Source organism: Quercus robur, chromosome 10 (assembly GCF_932294415.1).
Source record: "Quercus robur chromosome 10, dhQueRobu3.1, whole genome shotgun sequence".
NCBI classification, from domain to species: domain Eukaryota; kingdom Viridiplantae; phylum Streptophyta; class Magnoliopsida; order Fagales; family Fagaceae; genus Quercus; species Quercus robur.
Window position 1 is genome coordinate 18,721,778 of NC_065543.1, and position 26,207 is coordinate 18,747,984.

Genomic DNA, 26,207 nt, shown 5'->3' on the forward strand with positions numbered 1-26,207 from the left:
GAGGTTGAAGGAGGGTCTCTCATTGAAAAGTCGTCATAAAGATGATGAACCATCCAAGGGGGAAGATCTTGTGGTTACTTTCCCTGTTGTTCAACCTACCTTCCAGAGTCTTGCTTTACCCACATCATCATTGGAAATGATTATGCCTACTGTTGAGGTGAATCGAAGCAAAGGGCGAGATCAGGCAGTGGTTGGCACTTTTTGTAACGATGTCGATTGTGCAATGGCGAAGGCCATGATTCCATTTTTGTCGAGGACTTGAAACCACTGACAACAACACTTTTTGTTGAATTGGTGTCTTCTCATGTTCACAAGGTTATGCAGGTTTGCTCTTTACTCTTGTGATATGTTTGCATGAAGGTTTTTCTTTTGATTTCTTCTAACCTTTTATGCTTAAGATGTTGGGTGAATCCTTTTATCTTTTTGGGAAATACTTGGACTATGAGGAAAAGTACATAGTTGCGCAGTCCAAGGTGGATGCACTTTTTGCTGAGAATGAAGTGTTGAAGACTAAGGTTATGTCTCTTTTTGACAAGGTGAATTAGGCTCAGGATCATGTGAAAGTTCTAGAGCAGGATGTGAAGACTGAGAAGGCTTTCTCTAGGCTGAAAGATAAGCAAATCGAAGATGCTGCACTTATTCTTCAAAAAATTGACTTTGAGGCAATTGAAAAGTTTAAGAAGTCTGACGCATATTCTGATAAGCTATACGACTATTATGTGGAAGGTCTTGAACTTTTTCTCAAGTACATGGCTAAACATCATCCAAGTTTTGACTTTTCTACACTTGACATGGAGGTGATTGAGAAGGAGATTCTAGTAGATTGTCTTTCAACTGATGGGGTAGCTAGTAATGTAGATGATAGGATGGAAGATGATACTATTGTCACTGCTGAGGCTCAACTAGATCCATCTCCTTCTAATCCTACTCGAAACACTTCTTTTATTTCTAGCTTTTGAAAAACAATTCCATAGGCTCATTTGTTTTGAGTAAGTTTATATTTCCTGCTTTTAGTCTCTAAGAAACAATCTCTTGGGCTCACTTGTTTTGAGCATGTTTATTTCATTTGCTTTGGCAGTATTTTGCTTCATGTTCGAATATTTTGATGCTATATTTCTTAATTGCCGTATCCTTGACATGTTAACTTTCAGCCATTTTTGAGGTCATTATGTTATGCTTTTAGATAACTTTGTAAGTCATGTATCAATGACAGATTAGTTATGTGTTAATAACTTTTTAGGTCATGTATTAATAAAGATTCATTATGTGTTAATAACTTTTTAAGTCATGTATTAATTACCATTAAGTTATGTATTAATAACTTTTAAGGTCATGTATTAATGACGGATTCGTTATGTCTTAATGACTTTTAAGGTCATGTATTAATGAAGATCCGTTATGTGTTAGTAACTTTTTAGATCATGTATTAATGACCATTAAGTCATGTATTAATAACTTTTAAGGTCATGTATTAATGATGGATTTGTGATGTATTAATAACTTTTTAGGTCATGTATTAACGATGATTAAGTTATGTATTAATAACTTTTTAGGCCATGTATTAATGACAGATTTGTTATGTATAAATAATTTTTTAGGTCATGTATTAATGACGATTTCATTATGTATTAATAACTTTTTAGGTCATGTATTAATGATAGATTCGTTATGTATTAATAAATTTTTAGGTCATGTATTAATGATGATTTCGTTATGCATTAATAACTTTTTAGGTATTAATGACGATTAAGTTATGCATTAATAACTTTTTAGGTCAATAGTGGCGTTTGATAATAGTATATAATTAATTTTGGTCACATGGCTAAAAGAAAAAATAATGACAATGGTGTCTTCTAAATAATATTGTTCTTCATGCTTTATTTGCGAATGATAGAAATCCTAGCTAAAATGGAAAATACAAGAAAAAGAAATACACTTAAAGTAAAAATGAAAATTCTTCAAAGTTTCTTATCGGTAGTACTTTTCTAAGTACTTTATGTCCTATGGACGAGCATAACTTCATAAGGTCCTCCCCATGTTGGCCCCAATTTTCCTCAAATATGACTTTTTGGGAGATTTTGAGGGTCCACTTGCTACTAACTTGTCTACTATCATCCTTATTTCACCTATGGGAGCCTTGGTATTGTCTATCTCTTGCTCTCGATTCTTTCTGTTTCTCTGTCGTCATCTGTATGAATTTGTCTTTCACATGAATTTTTGCAGCTTTCCTTGACGAATCAAGGTCCCTATTTGTTTTTTTAAGTGTATATGTTCATCGGTGCAATGTCTGTGATCTTGTTGAAAACTACAATACTTGCTTTTATCTCTACCTTCTGCCAGAGCCAATATGGGATGAGGCCATTGCAAAGATGATTCATCTTTTTTCTGCATTAACACCTATTCAAAAGGCATTAGCAAAAGAGTAAAATTAGTAAACCTTGACCTTTGATTTGGGAGGTTTCTCTTTCCATCCAAAGTCTGCTTTGGGCTTTGTATTTCCTTCTTCTTCTTCTCAAGGTGATGATTTGTTCTTTCATCTCTCTTTCTTTTATTGGTCGTTTCTTTTGCAATTACTTCTACGTTCATACACTTCTAGGATTTGTGAAGTAGCTCTACTACCGACTTAGGTGGGCTTTTGGCAATTGAAGAGAGAAAGTCTCTAGGTAATAAACTCACCTGGAAGGTCGTTAAGATAACTTGGATTTATGATTCGTCCACCTGTAGCAGCTCCTTATTGAAGTGAGTGACATATTGCCTCAAAGATTCTTCTATTATTTGCTGAATTAAGAAGATGCCTAGTTGGCTTCTTGTGTCGCTGTACTTCGATGAAATGATGAACAAAACTCCCATTGAGTTGTTCAAAGTTTGCAATGGTACTTGAAAGTATTTTGCTAAACCAGACTCTAACTGCCCCCTTTAGTGTAGTTGAAAAGGCTTTACACATTACTTCATCCGGAGTCATCTGCAAGTGCATTAAAGTTTTGAAGGACTTGACGTGGTCCAAAATATTTTTTGAATAGTCATATGACTCAAGCTAAGGGAGGCAAGACTTTGGTGGAAGAGGACAATTCAACACCTCAGTGGTGAATGGTGAATCTATTCCCCGAATCATCCCATCCAAGTTCTCCATGGATTTTTCTTTCATGGCACTTCTAAGTTTGTCCATCTCTCTCCTCATGCTACAGAGTTCACTTTCCATCCTGGATGAATTTTCTTTTAAAGCTCTTGTTTTCCTATGATTCAACGAATCAGCCATCTCCTCGTCTTTGTTGTTCTTCTATCTTTTTTCATTTCTTTGATCACTTTGGGCTTTGGCGATTTGCCTTAGCTCTGAATTTTGCCATGTCAGTTCATCGACACTTGTTGTCAGTGCTTGAATTTGTTGTGCTACTTAAGTGGAATCTATCTAGTATCCAGAGGAATTCTTTTGCAAAGAAAATGGAAACTATATGACTTTGTAAACGTTTCCCATAGACTGTGCCAAATTGATGATGCAAAAAATCATCAATTAAGTTCTTGTCTATGTAGATGGATGATAAGGATGGATTTTTCTAGAGACGAACCTACAATAAGATATGAAATAGAGAAAAAGAAATTAACTGGTATGGTGTTTTCTAAAAACCCTCCAATGATTAAGTTAGAATGGAATTCAATTGAAGTATAACACAAAAGAATTCAGCTTGGGAGTAGTTTTAGGGATGAGAAATTGAGAATTGTGTACCTTTTGGTTTCATTCCTCTCTGGCTTTATAGCCATCTTGTCTTTAATGAGCAACAGATCTCTGCAGTCATTCTCATTTGTAACGGTTAATACGTTATAAACTAAGGCTTTGATTTGTATAACATTTTCTTTCCTGTTGCTCTGTTTGTTACTTTTTGGCACGTATCTTGGACTCATTAGTAATGAATAATTGAGAAAGTTGTAACTTAAAAAAAAAAAAAAAATTATAATCATCAAAAATCCAAATCAAAATAGAAATAGAAATAAATGACTATGAACTATAAATTTTACCAGGAGAGTTTGATGCTCTTTAACCAAGCACTAAGAAGTTGGATCAATCCTCTCTTAACTTGGTTTCTCCTCGTCAAGTAGAACTTAGAGTGTTGTTAGCTACAAAGAAAAGCATCTCAAAAAAGTTCCAAAAATCTTATGTTAAAGTTTTCTTGCCGTATTCCCTTTTTGATGAGTTTTGATACCCAAAATTTCCCTTTCTTGTGTACATGAAGATTGATTCCTCTCATGACTTTCATGTGTACATGGAGACTGAATTGATGGGAAGTGTGGAATCTCAGGATTTATGAAATTGCCAACTATCATTACAATTCTATGTGATGAGTTACCTATGTCTGATTGAATTTAACTACCAAATCTAGGTTAAAGGGGAAGTCACAAATCACCTTATCTTTAAGTGTGAATCAAAAACAATGTCTAAAACCAGTAATATGAGTTTGGAAGTTTAATTACATGTGGAGAAGTTTAGGCACCCCTCATTGCTTGCATGTCATCGTTGCTCCTTTTTAGGTAACTTTGTGGTAACTACCCATGGAAAATAAATCAAAAAATTGGCTTTCGTTTTCTACGGGGAAGGAGTGAGGGTTTATCTTATTTATATTGTCACCATGAATTGTTGGAATGAAGTTTCTACTACGAAAATCAATTAGAGTTTCGCCTTATTTTCGCAGTGGAAAACATGTAGAGTTGGTGTTTACACATACAAATCCACTATCAACATTTTGTGTATGGTGTATTAGGGTGCACCATAGCATCCTGTGTGGTCTAGGGATTAAATATAAAAACCGACAAACCAAATGGACCGATTAAAACCACCCAAACCGAATCTATTTTGTCCAATTTTTTTATCAATTAGGTTCAATCTCAGATTCAGAAAATATTAAATTGAATTGCACAAAACTGACCAATATGTATTAACATCAATATATACAAATTATTTCAAGATTGTACTTGTAGCTTAGTGGTAAGGACACGCATGTTTCATGCTTTTGTGTTGTTTATTTGCTAAAAATAAATGATTTTGATTTTGATTTTTTTTTTTTTTTTTGTGTGTTTGCTTGGTGCTTGGCATTTGGGTGCTGAGAAAATTTAGAACAATAAAGGGAAATAGGTTCTTCTTTTCTTGGTGCTTAGCATTTGGGTGTTGAGAAAATGTCGGAAAATAAAGGGAAATAAGTTTTTCTTTTCTTTTATTGGTTTGGTTTCTAAGAAATTAGTAGAAACCGAAAGCTGACCAAATTGAACCTATTGAAGTCCAGTCAGTTCGGTTTAGTGTCCTTCCCTATAGTTCGATTTTGATGCCGAATATGGTAAAACCGAAAATTTTGGTTAAGCGAAAAAATCTCCCTTCACCCTGACCAAAACTGACCGATTTCACCCCTAGTGTGGTGTGCAACATACGTATGTGTGAGACTCTAAGTCTAAACATACACAATTGAGGGTAATCATAATCTACATATAGAATGCTTTGGCATCGTTGTCTCTCTATGAGCACCACACGCTCTTGTCTTTGATGATCTGCATCGTAATGAACTATATCATATGTTATACATAGTTTATTCATTTATGTAAACGGTATAGATATTTTGATACATTTTAAGACCCTTAGCATGACTCCATGGTTTAAATCACTTATGCATGGAAAGAACATGTCGTCCATTTGTATTAATCTAAAGCGGTATTACTGCATAGGCTAGGGACACCATTTGCCCGAGGCATGTTAAGTTATGTATAACACTTCATTCTAGAAAAGTAATAAAAATTTATTACAAAATAATTAAATTGCATAAGCAAATAAGCTACCTAACTTTAGCACAAGAACAAACTTTAGCGATAGTGCTTATGGACATTTTGGTCATTTTAGTGTTCTTGAAGCGTTCTAGTAACTTTGGTGAAATAAAGAGTCAATTTGGTGATTTCAAGGGTATTTCAATATAAAACACTGACATAATAATAATTCATTATTTACGGTTAAGACCATTGGGGAATCTAATCTCATTCGCTATAAAAAATTTGATTTTTTATATACTATAATATAAATAAATTTATAAACCTTTTGTAGTAAAATTGATAATATCTTTAACAATTTTTGTTTGGTTTTCCATAGGTATAATTTTATCAAGTAATTTTTAATGAGTTACTTGGAGTGATGAAGGATCAAACTAGGGCTAAAAAAAAAAAAATTAACTAGTGCTTTTTTGTGTTTAGGGTGGTGATGAGATTTTTCATCCCTAGATTTAATATATTGATATTAATAATTATTATTAAAAAAAAAAAACATTTATATGGTCTATTTGATAGATATGACGATTCTTTATTCTTTTCTTTGATGAGCAAGTTCATGAAAATTGGTTTGACAGCTTAAACAACCTAAAATGCCCGACATAGCTCAATTGGTTTACAGCTGCATCCGTGTTGCTCTAAAAAAGTATGATAAGGAATGTACCAAATGGATTGTATTTGTAGGTCGACATATACACCAAAATACTACCAAATATTTTAGTATGTGGGGTCAGGCTGGCAATCCTTGTCTGTGTTTGTGCACATGGATGTGGGTGACAATTCTTTTGTGGGTGATAATTAATTACTCCTACAATTTAGCAAGCGATCAATCAAAGTGGAACTTTGATCAAAGTGAGACACAGAAAGAAAGAGGTGGCGATAATTGGCATCCCAATTATTTGATCGTGTGAAGTAGTACTATGTAGACGGTGTAGGTAATCCTATGGCTTGTGTTTGATTTCCCACTGGTGATAATACATGATGTATGAGCCATCTTGCCTAATAAACTTCTTCTAAATCTTCTACTCAAAAAAAAAAAAAACCCTTCATCTAAATAAATGTTTTCATCATGTTTATTATCTTACAAAATTATTTCTTTATCTACATTTTCTATATTATCATCAACATTTACTATCTCTTTTCTTGTTCTATTATTCTAGTAATTTTTTCTTTGCATTCTAGCTTCTTAGACAATAATAAGAAAAATTAAAAATAATTATATTTTTATTTAATACATTATTTATAGTATAAAAATGAAATTTGCCAATATGAAAGTGAAGTGTCAAGTATGTAGTTCAAATTTTGTAGGAGAAAGAGGGGGGGGGGGGGGGTGGGGTGGGGACTCAAGGACATTTTATTTTATTGAACTCAAATAAATACCATGTTAACGGGTGCCCTAAGAGTAATTGTTAATAAATCATATTAAAAAAATTTTAACACCACTTTCATGAAAAATATAAAAAGTTATTAGAAAAATTAATTACTTTATCGTTTTTCTATAAAATGTTTCTAAAAATAGTTCATAAACCAATACTTTTAAGGCATTTGTTAACGTTTCTCTTTAAAAAATACAATCTAACAACCAGTTTACATCAAATAAAACCACAAAATTTAACCAAAAAAAAAAAAGTTATTTTAGACCTACATATCTATGTATCGTATGATTCAACAATACAATTCATAGGATATGCACTTATGTATCGTATGATTCATGAGCACTTACTAAGTACTTTTATGATATAGAATTGTTTGTCATGCATCTTACAATATTGATAACTATGATTACAATGACCAAAAAGGCAATAAATTGTCAAAGTTGAGTTGAATTGTTAAATAAAAGAATGATTGTTTAGTTGTGTAGATTGAATGACATGTAGCTGGGAGGAAGCATAGGAGTTATCTGCAACGATTGAAACCAAGTAAATGGCAATAGTAAAATTTCACATATTTGATTTGATTTGATTTTTTATTTTTTTATGTCCATATATTCAAGTTCTCTTTTTATTAAATTATATATAATTTAAGTTTCTTATTGACACTAGAAAGAAGTATAAACCTTTTACAGTTTCTACCATATACATATCAAATAGGAATACAAAGCACACTGCTTAGGCATATTTACGAGTGTAATATACAGAGAGGATACAATGACTATTCTTCTATATATCGTAGCTAAGGAGCTCTTTGATAATAACAAAGACGGATTGACATGGATGAGAAGTTGACATTATCTTCAAAAGCTAGTAGTTTTAGACTTTGGAAGCCGATTGCAGTTTGCAGGCATCCATCCAATTAACTGTTTTTCGTTGTTGTAGATCACCACCTTATCTTGCATTGATATGTCTGCAAAAACACACAACAAAGCGGGCCAGAAAATTTGGTAAGGGTGGGGAGAGTATTGTTCAGTATGGTATGCTTGATGCTATGTTCATGATTGTGCCCCACGATGTTCAGAATGTACAAACAATTACCTCCAATGATGTTCACATCCTGCCCTGCTTCCGTTCCATCCAGAATTCCCAAGCAAACATTTCCGTTGCGCTGGAATAGTAAGTTTGTAAATGTTTTGATACAAAGAGCCTAATCTACTTGCAACTGAGTCAGAAATGAAAAGCAAATGGGGAGAAAACAAGGATGGGACTTACTGATATTATTAAATAAGCTTCAGGGGGCAGTTCAAACTGAGATTTACCCTTCCCACCATTGGTGAACCTCAATGCTAGGGGCTTGAAGTATTTCCTGACATCTTGTAGGCTTTTGAATGGTCTTTGACCTTTCCAACAGAGTGGGAGAGTCTTGTCATCCAATGCTTCTCTTAAGGGCTTTCCAGTTAATTCCTTCTTCACCTACAAATACATATGACATTATATAAGAACTTTTTTTTTTGGAATCTGTAGTGTAAATCTTTAAATCAAGAAGTTCTAAAAGTTTTGTAGCAAGCAAAATAATAACAGTATCAAAATTTTGCAACGATTTGGTGAACAGGAAATGGAAATAAAGAACGAATTTGAATACAAGAAAACTATGATGGAAGAGGAAAGGAAGTATCTATTGTAATTTTAGTAATTCAGGAATTTTGCAAGTAATTTAACAATTCTTAAAACAATTCAGAAATAATTTGAGGAAAATCTGGATTACATATGCCAGAGCCTAATCCATCTTATTAGTACAAATGCTGGCCGCATTTTAAAACACTATCAGAATGCTTTTCACTCACCAAAGAAATTAAAGCTTGATAAGCAGGAGAATTTAGGTAGGTGTAGGAGCTTCCACTGTCAAAAACTGTGAGTAAGTTTTTAATTCCAGTAGTCTTCCCTCCAAATATGAGTTCCGCAAACCCGGGTGAATAATGTTCACTGACGTTTCACAAAAAGTGTTTGCAATAATGAGAAGAAAATAAGAACTATAATGAGGACTGTTGAAATTGAATAGAGGGGATCCAGAATGAGTAATTACGGATGATCACGAGACATTGATGTCCACAGAACACGTGAAGAATCATAAAGATCATCCCCAAAAAAGAGATATCCTCCACCTTGGAGACTTAAACAATGGCCAATGACATTTTGCACCAAACCTTGCTTACTAAGCTGTGATACAATGCTGGACTTTCCTTTGCCAAGGCCAAGTACTCCGTCAAAGGGATGAGGAAAGGGACCAGGACTTTGATCATATCCACATCTGTAGGCAAGAAGAATTTCAGAGCACATAAATAACAGTGCAACTCATAACTAACCATTTGTACTTATATACATTACATATCATACACCTGAGAGCATAATAAGGGCACTTTTTATCCAGCACTAGAGACACTTGGTTATAATCAAAAGTCACACGCAAATATGCAATTCTGAATTACAAGTTAGCATCAAATAAGGATTGTAATCTATCTCAGATGGTTTGACTTAAAATGTAGCGGGTATGGTCAGTTAAGTTAGATGAGAAGTAATTCAGTATAGTGTAATGCTTGGTTGCCATGTTAAAAATGACCTGCATACTTTGGAATGCACTCTTTTCATCTAAACAAGTTTTCTTGTGCTTTATTTCACCATTTCTGCTTCTTAAATTACAAATATGAACAGCCTGATCCATTGATGGGTTGCATTTCCAGGAAAAGAAATACAGAATTTGCAACTGCTGAATTACATCTCTCTCTCTCTCTCAAATATATATATTCCAAGCAACTATTTGGTAAAAAAAAAGAAAAAGAAGGCAGGTACCTGCCTCATTTTTAGGAGTAGAAAAGAGCTTATCTTTTTTCTTTGTTTTGGAGTGGAGTTGAAAAGAGTCACCATTGTGTTACAGAGGTCAAAGGAGAAGTTCTCAGTTAATATTGCTACAATATGGAAGTAAAAGTCCCAAAGACTGTGATTCAAATATTCTCATCATCATTTGGAAGCGATTTGTTCTTAGGCTGCTTTGACATGACCATTTGCAAATTAGTATGAGAAAAATTACAAAACTTTAATATGAAAAGCTTACTACAACAATTCTATCCAAAAGCATAATTATCTTAGATTGGTTTGAAATTTCCAGAAATTGAGAGTTTGTAAATGTAATTGAGATGAGCAAAGTCACCAACCCAAGGGCTAGACGAGGTTTCAATTGTTCTCCATTTATAAAGTTGAAGGAAAAAGCATCCTTGACAAGAACACCAAAAGATGAACCACCATCTGCATACTGAACCTCATATTCACATTGCTCTGGTGTTTCACATTTGTGTCCGTGCAGGTGCAAGGATTTACAAAGAGGGTCCTTACAAGGTACCAGGTTTTTGCTGGGCCTGTAAAGTGGATGAGGTGTCTGCATAGAAAAAAAAGTTATCACATTGTCATGAACAGTTTCTTACTTGTAACTGTGTTTGTTTGAGAAAGCTTATTTTCATCAGTTTATTGTGTAAGAAGAAAAATATATGTTTAGAAAAAATATAGTTGTATCTAAAAAAAATTAGAGTTTTAATAAGTTTTACATAACCCAAATAAGCTGAATAATCTGAAAATATGCTGTGGCAAACAGATATACCATATACATAGCATTTAGGACAATATGAGTTTCTGAATAAAATACAGGGGACAGCGGTAGTGGCACAATTTGACAAGAAAAAGACCCAAGATTTAGAATATCAAGACAGTGCAGGAGGGATACCAAGCAATGCATCAGGAAAATTATTCAAAGTGGCTATAATTTGGAGCTGCATGAAAGTTATTCCATGATATAACTATATTAGTATAATCTCTCTTGTTTTCTTTTCATAATATAACAATAAGCAGAGCTTAAGAAGAAGCAATGTACAAATTAGAAGAAAACAACATAGAGATTTTGTGACAGCAATTTACCTCAGTGCATTGGACACAGGGAGCGTCACACTGGAGCCATGTGAGGTCACTACCAGTGTCAGGGTCAAGAAAGTAAGGCTTTGATGGCTGGCCTATGTTGAGGGTAACACTATAGAACCTGAAAAAATCTTAGTGTTAGATTCAACACATTATATATCCTATGGGTTTGGACATATCATATTGAAATTGAATAATAACACAAAGTACCCTTTACAATTTTTTTCTCTTTTTATTAACCCAACAATGAACATATCAAACTGGTAATTTAAAATATTAAATTCTTTTATTCTTTTCCTCCTTAGTTTTAGTTATATGTTATGTACCTTAAAATGGAAAGCATGCATTGTAGAAGGTGAATACAGAATATATATATATATATATTTTCATGATCCATAAAAAGTACAAGTGGGTAAGAATAACATATGATATACTATACAAGAATACATACCCCATAGGATACACGTTCCCATGAAGAGGAAACAAAATTGAGGACCCAACTCGGTTAAGCATCAGTAATGTCACTTGCGCTAATACTGGCAGCATAGACATCCTCTTATTCTGCCTCTGCTGTTCAAAATATGAAGCTGATGACTGTAAGGAGTGAGGACAAACACAATAGTCTAATGCGTTTTAACATATCATATAGAAATTGAATGGTAACACAAAGTAACCTTTGCAATCTTATTTTTTTAAGAAATCCAACAATGAGAATATCAAACTGGTAAACACAGAGAAAAAAGAAAAAGTGATGGATATTTAAGAATTTTCTTTTATTATTTTCCTACTTAGTTTTAGTTTTCTAATATAAAAAGGAAAACACGCATTGTGGAAGGTGAATACTGATTTGAGCAAATTTTTTTCTTTCAGTGAACAATAGACAAAAGGTAAGAGGCTCCATTAAATTCATTTCACTATCATAAAAGATGACATCAGACTTCCTTAAACAAACACAACCAGATGATAAATCATAAAATTGGCGTTAAGAACAATTATAAAGTAATATTAAATTTTCGATGCACTGAAGTTTTTCTAATGGGATGAAAATATTCGGTAAATCCATAATTGTCTGTGTCTACACAACAGGATGACAGTATTATGTGGTTGCAGACTACAAGATACATAAGATTTAAAGAAGGAATAAAAAATGTATTGACAATGTCTTTCCCCCCAGAATCGAAAAAGAAAGAAAGAACAAAGATTTCAATGTTGCAGCCACCACTGAATGTTAAACAGAAGAATATTGCAGTGGACAAAAGAGAATGGTTGGGTAAGAAAGGCAGTGGACAAGCTTATGATTGTCCAACATGAAGCATTACTGTCCAGCCATCCTCTCAAAGCCTCTACTTCAGCAGAAAAACCATTAGCTGCCAAATGCTGGTCTTTTCTCTTCTGACACTTCAATCCTTGTTGGTTCAAGTAACTTTCTTGCAACTGACCCAAGGTCAGGCCAGCTCTTTCAGTTCCTGTCACAACGCCTCAGTTACGGTCAGCTCTGTCAGGCCAAGTGAGTCAACTCTTGAGCAATCTCAGCAACAGACAATCGATCCAATCAAAGAGGGCTTTCGAAATTCTGGCATCTAAGGTTTGTTGCAGTTTGCTATGGCAGTTTTTGTGATGCTGAGTTCAATTTAAAGCATTATTCCTACCAAATTACAAATGAACCTTATGTAAAGGTATATGAGATCTAATTTCGTTGGCTGTTTAACGTAATTTGGTGATGAACCGTGCTGGTGATATATTTTTCTAATCATGTATTTTCACCAAACCAAGAGCCTCTATTCAAACCATTCAAAGTAGGATAAGAATAACACACCAAGCACCCTAGTTTAAATTTCACAAAATTTAAATCTTAGCATATAGATAAAAATAAAAAATAAAAACTAATACAACAAATAGGCATGTCATAATTCATAAACAGAGAATAAGAACCCACCTAAAACAATTCAATTCAATTTAATTAGTCTTTCAGCAAGAACAACAACAAAATCAAAATATCCAAATAATTTATTGAAACCCATCAAAACAACAACACAGCATCCCTATCTTTATTTCTCTTCCTCCTAACCACTCTTTCATGTATTAGGGGGTTTAGGACTTACAGAATAAGAACAAAACATCAGTCAGGAATTTTATCAAGCAACTTATGTACACTGTAATTTATAAAAAAATTTGACAGAACATCACTTTGGAATTTCATCAAACATATTGTGTGCATTTGCAATGTTTAAGAAATCTGCCCCAAAAATTCTTCAAAAAAACAAGTTCAAAAACTCACTGTGTAAATTGTGAAAAGTCAGAAAGATTTTTTTTCGAACCTATAGAACAGGTCCTGCTCAAGTAAGGTCGTGCTCTCTTGTGCTGGCGTATGTCGGTGTGTGATATAAACTGAAGTTTGGCTTACTATCTGCTCGACATGGGACAATGTTGTTTGGTTTGTCAGAATCCAAAACCACTTGCTTTTTTTTCGAACCTATAGAACAGCCCAAAGGGTTTGGCTTTTTTTGTTTTTTATTTTTTCAATTTTTTTTGTTAGAAGGGAAATAACATTAAACATTAATCCAAGGAACGCGTTCAATGAACTTAAAAAAATATTACCGTAAACTCGGATTAAGTGGTTGTTAAGCTCAAACCAGGTCTAGGAATTCAATTTTTTTTTTTTTTTTTTTTTTTGAGAGAGTTTTAACCTATGGCGTCCGCTCCTGATAATAGCTCTTTATTATCAGACCAAGACACCAATCAGTTTTTGGTATAGGCGGGGATTGAACCCCAGATCTCTTATACAACCATCAGAGACTTTACCAGTTGAGCTAACTGGAACCCATTTTTTTTTTTTTGGGATGTGAAGCAAATCAATTATTGGTTCAACCACTGAGATATTGGTTGAGTTAGAGCATCTCTAGCAGAATCTTTAAATTTTTGTACTATTTGAAAAATGAACAGTGATTTTTACCTTTTAACTACTTACTTTTTTAAATACAGTTCCAACAGATTTTCTATCATATTTTTTATCTCATTTAAATATTATTTCTTCATTCATTATTTATTTATTTTTAACAATTACACATCTTCCAATATTTTTTTATTTAACACCTAATTATTATAATAGGAAAAAAGTATTTAAAGAGTGAACAGTAGCTCATCAGACTTGATGAGCTACTGTTCATGAGCCAAAAAAAAAAAATCTAGGAATAGAGAGTCCATTGGAGAGTTTTTTTTGGGTTTCACTCTCTATTATAGAGAGAATTTTAGGTTTACATAGGCCATTGGAGATGCTCTTATAGGATTAAATAAGAAAAAATTTTAAATATAGAAATAAGTTTGACAAATCAAAAGTAAATACGGTAAATTTTTTTAAAAAATAAAATGCGTACTTAAATTAGTAATTAAAATATAAATATAGAAAAAAGTAGCCACATTTCACAGGTAGCAACACTAGAAAACATAAAATAAGAGGGTTTCATAAAATTTTAGTCATATCTTTGTTAAATAAAATCCTATCACATTACTTAAAATTACAATAACAAAATCATATTTCAAACTCCAAAGTCACATTTTATGCATATTGTATTTCTCATTAGTTGCTCTCATCTCATGGATTACGATCTAAGCTTTATCTTCATTGAAAGTCCAGAAACCATATGATATCCTTCGTTCTTCAACTCATTATAAAATACATCTGTTTTCGTTATGCTCCTTGTACATAAACGTGCAAAACGGACCTATAAAGGTAATTTTGTTTTAAATTAAAAAAATTGGTTTGGTGAAAACGACCTGCCTAGGTTACACCAATTGCAAAATACCCTCTAGGTTTTACAAGTTAAATTGCATAAGTAGTCCAATTAAACAATTAGATCAGCCTAAGTATCAGTTCATTAGATCAATAGTCCAACCAACCGAGTTGATCTAGGTTTTATAACTACCTCTCATGAACATGGAGTGTAATAGTCTAACCAAAAGATTAGGACACCACTTCCTTATGTAAAAAAAAAATATATATATATATATATATATATATATATAAAAAAGTAGAATTTGAATCGGGATAATAAACTAATGATTATTACACAATGTAATATGCTTTCAATTCAAATTGTAAAATCATGTTTTCACCACTTTACAATTTGAACTGATAACACGATATCAATAGAGTGCATACGGTAATGTGTGATAAACTGTGTGCAACAAGAATTACCATTTGAACAATCAAAATTAAAGGTCACAACTCGCAATTGACAAGCACTTATGCTGGTGGTAGGGGTGGTAACATTGGACACGACCCGCGAACCCAACATGACATGACACGAAATTAGTAGGTTATGGGTTGAGGCTTAGTGGATTCGTGTCATATTCAAGTTGACATGATTGGTCCATTTAATAAATCGATTGGATTGGTGTCTATCACATGGAACCTGTTTGACTTGTTTGCACCCGTTTAATTAAATGACATTTTAGCAATATACCCTTCAAACCTTAGGTAAATAAACTTATTAATTGTTATGGTTTATTTTCTTTGATATATTATGATTGGTTATATGTGATATTGAGATATGCTTTAGTTTTGAATTGTTATTTGTGATGCAATTACTTGTTAGTTCTAAATTTTATATTAAAATATTTACTTATTTGGTTTTAAATAATTCATATCAATTTGTTAAATACTTTTTTTTTTTTTTTTTTTTTTTGTGGATAAAATCTGATAGATAGGTTAACACAACTAGCTCGTTTAATAAATGGGTTGTGTTAGGGTTAGGAATCCTAACTCATTTAATAAACATGTCGGGTTAGGGTTGACTCATATAGTCTAATACTCATGACTCGACACAACATGAACCCGACATGCGAACATGAATTGCCTAATTGGTGGGATAACATAAACTCCAAAATCCAGCTGTTGACCACATTGAACTTTAGCTAGAGTACCTGCACATCTATCGATTTCCCTGTAAACATGTTGGAGACATGATTACTCAAACTTCTGAATTAGCCACCTGCATTCATCCTACTAAGCTGGGTCACTACTAAGAATCAAGCTCAATTTCCAGATGTGCAATTCCCAAGTCAAAAGCTAAGGTCTTAAACAAGCGAGATTGATTTAACTTAGACAAAAAAAATGTTACATATTGACATGTTTGTAGAGACGATCTCAATTAATTGCTTTAGTTTGTAGCTGTAGTATATACAAGAGCAAAAACATATAAATAAGAGATGACTTCAAAGCAATACGTTTCTAACACCTACTTAATTCACCGAATTGACAATTAGAACCATTTTTTAATTAATTACACAAAATTCGTTTTCATTTGGTACGTAAGGAAAATGCAAGGAATGGAGAGGACAGGAAGAAAAATGAAGGATAAATTGTGTGCTTTTTTATATATTGTATTTTATTTTAAATGTTTGGTAGGATAGAAATGGGGGAGGTAAAGGATGATGATAATCCAATTGCATCTACCCCTATTAATATTTCCTTAAGGAGAAGAGGAAATGGGAGGGAGGATGAGAAATGATGTGTCTATACTTACTAATTTACTACAGCTCATCCTCTTGATATTTGATATTATCATTGTAGGGTCCCGATTTGTGGCCCAAGCCCAAAATGTATGGGATCTCGGCCCAATGAGCTTAATACAATAAATTTGTAGAGAGTGGGTCAAAGAACTAAGTCCTAATGAGTTGAACAACAGCTAGTATTGAATTAAATGACAATCAAACACAAATAAGAAGTTTTTGATGTCAATGGACTTTCAATCCTAGGAGATCATGATTGTATATATTGATCACAATTGGATACAGAGACAATTTAGATTGCTACAGTATTCTCTCTCTCTTTTTCCCATCTTCTTCTCCATAAAGAGTCTTTCACCTTATATATCCTCCTTTGAACCATCTTCACCCTACACTTGTTGATCATCCGAGCCCTTACTTGAGTACCTGTCCCATTAAACACCCTCTTTGGTTTTCTGTGAGTTGTAGTAGTCAAGGTAATACTGTTCAAAGGTCTTCTCCACATAAATGTGGCCAGAAAAGTAGCTGCAGTGCATTTAATACGGTGACAGTAGTTTTCCCTTAGATATTTTTAGGTTTCCTTCCTTCTCGTATGTTCGTGAGGCAGAAAAGTAGCTGCAGTGCATTTAATACGGTGGCAGTAGTTTTCCCTTAGATATTTTTAGGTTTCCTTCCTTCTCGTATGTTCGTGAGGCATGTCTCTATCATTGGAGCTTCTTGGAGGATTACGCTAACTGATAGAGTACATATTGTGAACTATATTCATCATATCCGAGGAGGAGTTCCTCCTCGGACAACTTTTCACTTGTTCCCCATCTTTGAGACTTTAATTGGAAACATTTAATAACTATTTGCTCCTCCTTGGACCTATCAATGTCCTCGAACAAGGCTCAAGGCCCAATATACTATTTTGGACCCTCGGCCCTATAATAGCCCCTCAAAATTCCAGTTTTTCCCTCCCATCTGAGGAGAAAAAGTGGGGTTTTGATTTTTAAGAGATAAGATCAATTGATTTTTTGATTTACACGTGCGAGAATGCAGTTTTACATACCTCATAATTGTCACTAATGCTTCGTAATCCACAAGGTGTTATTAATTACTTCAGGCGGCTTTATGTCCCCCGCATCCAACGGTAAAATGCTAATCCAATGGCTGACATTTTTCCTAGTATTTTGAGCGGGAGTATTCTCACTCATCTACCCCCTCTATATAAAGCCTTGAGGGAACCCATTTTCCTTTTTTCTTCAAAAATCTTCAAGAGCTTCAGAGAATTCTAGCACCCCGTCTTACAAAACATTTTAAACTCTTGAGTCTCCATAGCTATTTCCTGTAAGAAGTCTTCGAAAATTTTCTAAAAGTTTCAGAGATTAACATATGTGTTCCCGTAAGTCCTTATTTCTTTATATTCTCCTTTTTCTTCTCACCCTTTCTCCTCGGCCTTTTTGTTTATTTAGATGGGTAGATTCAAGCACTTAGTAGACTCACCAGCTGGTATAGAGGGTTTTAGGGCTAAGTACCATATCCCATAGGGGGTAGTTTTAGAATATTGTCCCTCGGACCGAGTACTTACTGACAGGGTCGTGGGTCAAGTCGTCATTCTCATGATTGTTTTCATAGAGGGAGGAATGATACTTCTCATAGGTAGGATAACCAGGGACTATTTGATTAACCATATATTGACCCCTTACAAGTCTGCCCCTAACCTATTTAGGGTCTTGGGCTGCGTAGACGCTCTCAACGAGCAGCTAGGCTTAGGGCTCACGTGGCACGATGTGGTTCATATGTACAAGTGCCACAAGCTCGCTGGTGCGGGATACTACCTTAAGTCCCGGTCCAAGGTCGGCAGGCTGATATCCTATCTCCCCAAGTCTAATAATGGCATGAAGGATGACTACCTGATTGTCTCAAGGGAGTGAGCAACGGTTTTCATTGTCTAACTCGAGCAGGAGATTTAGGTGGGGTACCTTTAGGATCAGTCCCTTTGGAATGGGATTTAGCCTTTTTAGCTTTATTCTTTTTACTTTTGACATTTCATCTTCTTTTAGTGATAATTTTTGTCGATCTGACCATGATCTCGTTCTCGGATGTTTCTGCAAATAAAAACCACGTTGCTCCGAGGATCAATTTTACCAACGTTCAAGCTCTCAACTACCTTCTAAGGTTAGAGATTTTGTGAGTGAAGACGGAAAACTGCCGGCCGCTCATCTAATCTTGGATTACGAGTCATTGTCTCACATCTTCCAAGACGTAGGCCAAGTAATAAGGGCTGGAAGTTCCAGATTGTGTCGGATTGTGTAGACACCCCATTTTACAACTTGCATTTAACCAACTGGTAGATCTTCAGATTTGTGATACAAAACAAATCTTGATGTTCTAACGATCATAATAGTATGTCGTGGGTTGTGATCAGACCACCTGATCAAAAGTTATCATACAAGCAATTTTCAATGATCATGGTCTGCCTACACGATGGGCCTGATCGTGTCCTATTCTAAACACTTAATTTTGATTGGTTCTCACAAGAATTAATTTAAAATTAATCAAGTGTGATTTTTGATTGGATTTCATTTTTTTTCATTTTTTTTTTAGAAAATAATAAAAAAAAAAATTTCTTTATAGCATCTTATCTGCTCTTTTGAAAAAGTTCAGGAGATATGATCCATGAAAAATTCAAAAAAAAAAAGAAAAGAAAAAATTCTCAAAAAACGTCATTATCTTCAGCTGTAACTTGAATCACATTTTTGATCAGAAAAACGTTGAAATTTGGATTTCTCTATTTCTATAAAAGTTGTAGAGAATTAAATTTCCTTTCAAAAAACATCAATCCCGAATCAATTGGAATTTTGAGCAGAAAATTAGAGCCAAAATACGAAGCAGGTGCAGCATCATTTCAAAATTTGAATGGAGATCAACACCAAATCCGTCCCCAGCTCATTTAAACAGATTATCTCCTCCCTTAGCTTCAGAAGAAAGCTAATAACTTAGCTTTAAAGCTAAGCCATCCCTTCCCCTATAAATAGAGAAGACCTCTTCCATTCTCTGGATCCCAAAATTCCCTCTAGAGAGCTAGTGAGAAAGCAGAAAAAAAAAGCTATTGAGCAACCATTGTTCTTACTTTGGTTGTAGTTGAGTACTTCCTTGCTTTCTTCCTAGCCCTTTAGGTGATCATTTCCCCTTTTAATTTATGCTGGTAAGTAGTTAACTTTTTTTAATTCTTTATACATGCTAGAATAAATGCTTACAAATCATTATTCACTTCTTTTATACTATGCTTGGATGAACATGCCTATGTCTTATTGGTTTTCTCTTACATGCTTAGATGAACACTTCTAGGCCAATACACAATTTTCTTTTGAATGCTTAGATGAACACTTCTAGGCTAAAACACAATTTTCTCTTTAATACTTAGATGAACATGTCTAGGTAGTTGTTTTACTTTTTTAAATGCTTGAACAAACATGTCAAGGTATTTTGATTTTGTCTAGATAAACATGTCTAGGGTTTTTCCTTTACTTCTCTTCATAATTGCTTGGATGATCAAATATGCTTAAAGGTTTTATTTTTATTTGCTTCTCTTTGCAATTATGTTGATGACAAATAACATGACAATTTTGTTTTTCCCTCACATGCTTAGATGAACATGTCTAGGCTAGGAATTCTTTATTTATATTGATGTCTTGGATGAACATGCCTTTACCTTCATTTTTTGTTACCTAACAAGTTTTATTTATTTATTTTTCTCTTTATGTCAAATTCCCCTAACATATATTTATTTACACTTCCTGCAAATCACATGTTTATATGACATATTCTTTGTATTTGTTTGACATGACATGACATTGGCCACCTTAACCTAGGAGACTGGTTTTACCGGGCGAGATGGGTGCTTAATCCCTTCCCATCTCGTAAATTAGCCTCCGAACCAAGATCAAGGGTTCTAGACAATTTTTTGTATATACAATTTTACCTTTTTTTAGAATGTAACTAGGAAATAAAGCAATGTAATTTACTTTTCTTAGATTGTACCTAGGACAAAAAGCATTGTAAATTTTTGTTACAAAATTCGATGTAAATTGTCATATACATTAATACAACAGAAGTATTTTTCATTAAAGGTTTTCTTGTTTTTCCTTTTTAAATTAAATAAGTGGCGACTCCATGTAAAACTCTCGATCTAGGGGGGAGCACATTTTTACAGATTGACATCTTCAAACTAGAATTTTTGGCTTGGAAGGACCTTCCCCTAGTTGTGTTGCCAGTTCCACAGAACCTTCCACCGGTTGCACTGCCACTTCCACAAATTTTTCCTAAAGTAGCGGCAATACCTGAAGAGGAGATTGCCTCGTCTCGTTTATCACTATAAGAGGAGATAGATAAATTCCATTTTAAGGAAGAAAATAATCCAAGGGCTCCTCTAATCAAAATCTCAGTCGCCGAGGGTGAATCAGATAGGAATTCTGGTGTTCATACCCCAATTCTAGTGTTCGCCCGCCCAGACAGCTCCTCCGAAAAAGAGGAAGACAGTATGGCGCTGAACAAGGGCAATAAGAGTTTTAGGGAGCTCATAGCTTCCAGGGGCAAGGAGTCAACATTGAAAGGAGCCTCTAAGTTCCAAGTTCCCTCCAATCTTCCCCCTCCCCCTCCCTAGATCCCCACCAACCTCGGCCTGAAGCCAAATCTTGGCTTGAAGAAGAAAATGCCATTCGAGACGCTTGAGGAAGGCAAGGTAGGTCCTTGGAAGGGAACGAAACAACAAAAGGGGGTCCCAGATGCTTGGGGCAGGAAATCCCAGTCCATGGATAGCCGAGAAGAACAAAATAGGGCTGATGTGCGCATGACACAACGCACATGGAGTCCTCAGTTGGAATTGGACAGGGCTCCCATTCCTTGGAATGCCTCGGTCCGAGAATTTCAAAGGGGTCAAGCGAGGTATATAGCTGAAGCCTTAGAGCAGCCTCTACTTCTTCCTAAGGATATGGATGCTTACAGGCGCTTTACACAAAATGACATCTTCCTATCCCTGAAGAGGGACCTTGCCATGATAAATAGTCTATCTACTTATGAATTTAGATGCTAAATCATGCTTTTGTTTTTAACTCATATTATTTTTTTTGTGTGGTCTTTGGGCAGATTACTCAACAAGTTTTTGTGGCCGAGGAGTGGTACCGTGACGCTCATAAATAGGCCGATGTTGAGGCCCTCACTTGTGCTGATGTTGAGAAATCATTGGAGGCTGCTAGGCAGGAGCAAATTGAGCTGTTCGAGAAACTTAAAGTGGTGGACCAAGCTCGTTCAAGTGCTGAGGCTAGTTTGAAAACTGCTGAAAGGCAGGCTGAAGATCAGCGCCAAAAACTGGACTTGACTGAGATAGATCTAGCCACAAGGCAATTGGTCATAAATCTTAAGGTTAAGTTGCAGAAGGCCAAGAAAGAAGCTCAACTGGCCAGGGAAGTAGCCGAGGTTGAAAAGAAGGCTTCATATCTGCTTGGTGTGAAGGAGACGCAGGTAAGGCTTGCCGATGAGCTTTCAGAGGTGTGCAGGGATTATTGCAACGTGACATGCGATAGGGCCCTGAGCATTGCAGGAGTCCCTGCAGATTTTTTTTAGAGGCAGCCCGAGAGTGTTTATTACCATTCGGATATCCACGAAGTCCCGGCTACTATCTCCTCTCCTCCTGCCCCTGCCCCAGAATCTTTCGAGCAGCCTTTGGCTATCCCAGATGCCTTTTCTCTTCCTGAAGTTTCGAAGGGATCCAGCCAGGCTGGTGATCAAGGCCAGGGGGCTGAAGGGGAGAAAGGCAAAGGCAAAGGCAAAGGCAAAGGCAAGGGGAAAAAGCCCTCTACGGAGACCAAAGATGTTGCCAAGGCAAAGGAAGCAAAGGCCGAGATTCAGGAAGTTGACCCCAAGGCCAAGGATGCTCTTACTTCTCAGCCAAGCCAGAAGGAAGATCCTCCTGCCCCTTCTGCTAAAGCTTAGCCCTTAGGATTCCTTTTCTAATTCTTTTTGTAGTAGTTTTTTTTTTTTTTAAATGACTCTATGTCAATGCGTACAATGTGCTTTCTTTATCACTCAATAAGAATGTTCTTCATTTCATCTTTTGTAATTTGAATTTTATTATTTTTATACATAGCATTGAATTGCCGTTACTGTGCCTTCAATAAAAGCCAACAATAATACGTTGCTTAATAGTATAAGTAATTTGATTAAGTGCTAGGGGCAAAGTTGTGTATTAAGTGTTTGTATTGTGAATTGAATCTTATGTAATGAAGATTGATATTGATAGATTTATATCATGTGAGGGAAAATAAAAGAGGCAGACAATCTGTATATTGCTCATCACTTATGTAAATAAATATAAGTTTAAATTTGCTTAAAGATTTCAACTCGAGGATGTAAACATAGCCTTGGATCTGTTTCGACCTTAGGTTTTGTTTATATGCTAGTATAGATACCTTTGAATATTAATTTCATCCAAACATGTGGTCTAAGAGATTTGACATATCTTAGGATCTATTTAAACATTTATGTACATGCCCTTGAGTATTAATTTCACCCAAATATGTGGTCCGAGAGACCTAACATATCTTAGGATCTGTTTAAACACTTATATACATGCCCTTGAGTATTAATTTCACCTAAATATGTGGTCGGAGAGATCTGACATATCTTAGGATCTGTTTAATATTTGAACAAATGTCAAAAGTAGTTAATTTCCCCTAAGCCTGTGGTCCAAGAAGCCATGTAGGACTTAGGTTCTATTTAATACTTGAACAGATGTCAAAAGTAATTAATTTCCTCTAAGCCTGTGGTTCAAGGAGCCATGCAGGACTTAGGTTCTGTTTAATAATTGAACAGATGTCAAAAGTAATTAATTTCCTCTTAGCCTGTGGTCTGAGGAGCCATGTAGGACTTAAATTCTGTTTAATACTTGTACAGATGTCAAAAGTAATTAATTTTCTCTAAGCCTGTAGTTCGAGGAACCATGCAAGACTTAGATTCTGTTTAATATTTGTACAGATGTCCCAAGTAATTAATTTCCCTAAGCCTGTGGTCCGAGGAGCCATGCAGGACTTAGGTTCTGTTTAATACTTGAACAGTTTGAGTAACATGAAGCACAATACTTTTCCACAACAAGGGAATTTATTGATAAATGAAATTTTCATTAATAATAATACTTTTTCAGGTTGTTTACATTCAAAGGGTGTGGTATTACATGTTCATCTAACTCTTCAAGGAAATAGGCCCCTATACCAGCCACAAAGATGATACGATATGGTCCTTCCCAATTGGGTCCTAGCTTTCCCCATGCTGGGTTCTATGTAGTGCATAGAACTTTCCTTAATACCAAGTCACCAAGCACTAGTGGCCTTAGCTTTACCTTGGCATCATAACCTTGCTTAAGTTTGTTGGTAGTATGACAATTGGACCATTACACTTTCTCTTTTTTCTTCGATAAGATCCAAACTCCTTTCTAGCAACTCATTGTTACTACTTGGACTGAACGAGCTGGTCTTTAGTGTTGGGAAGCTTGTCTCTAAGGGAATAACAGCCTCGGCTCCATAAGTCATTGAAAAGGAGGTCTCCCCTGTTGATCTGTGAGGCGTGGTTCGATACGTCCACAAGACATGTGGCAGTTCTTCCACCCATTTTTCCTTCACATCATCTAAACTTTTCTTGAGTCCACTAACTATGACCTTATTAATAGACTCGACTTGTCCATTTCCTTGAGGATAATTTGGAGTAGAATATATGTTCATAATTCCCAATTCACAGTAGTATCTCCTGAAGGACTTATTGTCAAACTGAAGACCATTATTCGAGATGAGGGAATAAGGGACCCCAAACCGGGTAACAATATTTTTCCAAATAAACTTCTTAGCATCCACATATCTGATATTTGCTAAAAGTTCAGCTTCAACCCATTTAGTGAAATAGTTAGTGCTGACTAGCAAATACCTCTTATTCCTTACTGCTTTGGGGAAAGGGCCAACTATATCTAAGCCCCATTGAGCAAAAGGTCAGGGGCTAGACAGGGGGTAGAGAACTCCTCCTGGCTAGTGTATGTTTGGTGCACACCTCTAACACTGATCACACTTCTTCACATTCTCTTATGCTTTTTTCTGCATATTTGGCCACCAGTAGCCCTGAGTGATGGCTCTGTGAGAAAAAGATCTACCTCCTATGTGGCTTCCACAAATTCCTTCATGCAGCTCCTCAAGGAGTAGCTCTCAAGGAGTAGCTCTATCGCTTCGGAGAGAACACAGAGTAGATATGGCCCAAAAAAAGAGCGCTTGTACAATTTTTGGTCCTTGGATAGCCAAAAACGAGGTGCTTTTCTTCTTATCTTTTCAGCCTCTGATTTGTCTTCCGGCAAGATGTCTTCTCTCAGATATAGTACTATGGAATCCATCCAACTAAGTCCTACCCTGATTTGGTGAACATGAACCGCTTGTCCCTTGACCTCCATGGGTTTATACAAGTCTTCTATAAGGATAACCTGAGGTAGGCTCTGTGCCGAGGAGGTCGCTAGTGTGGCTAAGGAATCGGAGTCTGTGTTTCCACTCCTAGGGACGTGCAAAAGAGTGAAGGATTAAAATCCTGATTGCAAATGTCTAACTTGACTTAAATACCCTTGTATCCTCTCATCTCTTGCTTCTAGTTCGCCTTTCACCTGGCCGACAACCAACCTCGAGTCTGAGAACATATTTACTGCCTTTCCTCCCATTCTTTGAACCATGGACATTCTCTCCAGCAAGGCTTCGTACTCAGCTTCATTATTCGTGCCCAAGAAGCCAAATCTTAATGACTTTTATATGGTGAGCTTCTCGGGAGAGATCAGAACTAGCCCCACCCCAGAGCCCCTTCGATTTGCCGCACCATCAACATATACCTTCCAGAATAAAGGTTCTTGCAGGGAGATTGTGCTAACCGATTTTCCATCCATGTTTTGTGTTGTTGATGTTTCTTCTAACAGGGGTTCAGTGAACTCGGCCACAAGGTCTGCTAGTACCTGACTCTTGACAGAGATACAAGGCATGTATTTGATGTCAAAAGCCCCTAGAACTGTGCCCCACTTTGCAATCCTCCCCATATAATCAGCACTTCGAAGTATGGCCCTGAGTGGAAGTTGAGTTAGGACGACAACTGTATGTGCTTGGAAGTAATGGGGAAGTTTTTGTGTACCATGCACCACTGCCAAGATGGCCTTTTCCAGTGGTTGATAGCGAATCTCAGCCTCATGTAGTGATTTGCTCATATAATAGACTGGCCGTTGTACTTTATTGTCAACTTGTACCAATACCAAACTCACAGCGTGAGGGGCCACTGCAATATAAGAAAAAAAGACCTCATCCGTCTTAGGACTGGACATGATCGATGGCCAAGATAGGTATTCTTTAAGTTGCTGAAATGCCAAAGCACACTCCTCAGTCCACTCAAATCCCTTCCATTTATTCATCAATAGGAAGAAGGGTCTGCATCTATCTGCAGACCGAGAAATAAATCGGTTTAGAGCAGCAGTCATTTTGGTTAGCTTCTGAACTTCTTTGGGGTTCCGAGGTGGTTACAAATTAT

The 26,207-nt window shown here is 35.5% G+C and overlaps 1 protein-coding gene across 20 annotated transcripts in view; it reads right to left on the reverse strand.

Annotated features, from left to right (window-relative positions):
• Positions 1-7,838: 7,838 nt before the first annotated feature.
• LOC126703714 (aspartic proteinase Asp1-like) overlaps positions 7,839-26,207 on the reverse strand; it is a 37,225-nt gene continuing 18,856 nt past the window's right edge. For 6 of the 20 annotated variants that reach the window (XM_050402787.1, XM_050402786.1, XM_050402784.1 and 3 more), the window contains 7 exons: positions 11,130-11,247; positions 10,376-10,596; positions 9,250-9,474; positions 9,011-9,149; positions 8,439-8,639; positions 8,265-8,334; positions 7,839-8,136 (listed from right to left, as the gene is read on the reverse strand). In XM_050402787.1, coding sequence (XP_050258744.1) covers positions 8,027-8,136; positions 8,265-8,334; positions 8,439-8,639; positions 9,011-9,149; positions 9,250-9,474; positions 10,376-10,596; positions 11,130-11,247 — 1,084 coding nt within the window. In that variant the 3' untranslated portion in view covers positions 7,839-8,026. Of the gene's footprint in view, positions 8,137-8,264; positions 8,335-8,438; positions 8,640-9,010; positions 9,150-9,249; positions 9,475-10,375; positions 10,597-11,129; positions 11,248-11,577; positions 11,714-12,433; positions 12,593-13,404; positions 13,710-26,207 lie in introns of those variants that run through there. The other 14 variants (XM_050402793.1, XM_050402792.1, XM_050402791.1 and 11 more) reach the window with 9 other exon arrangements.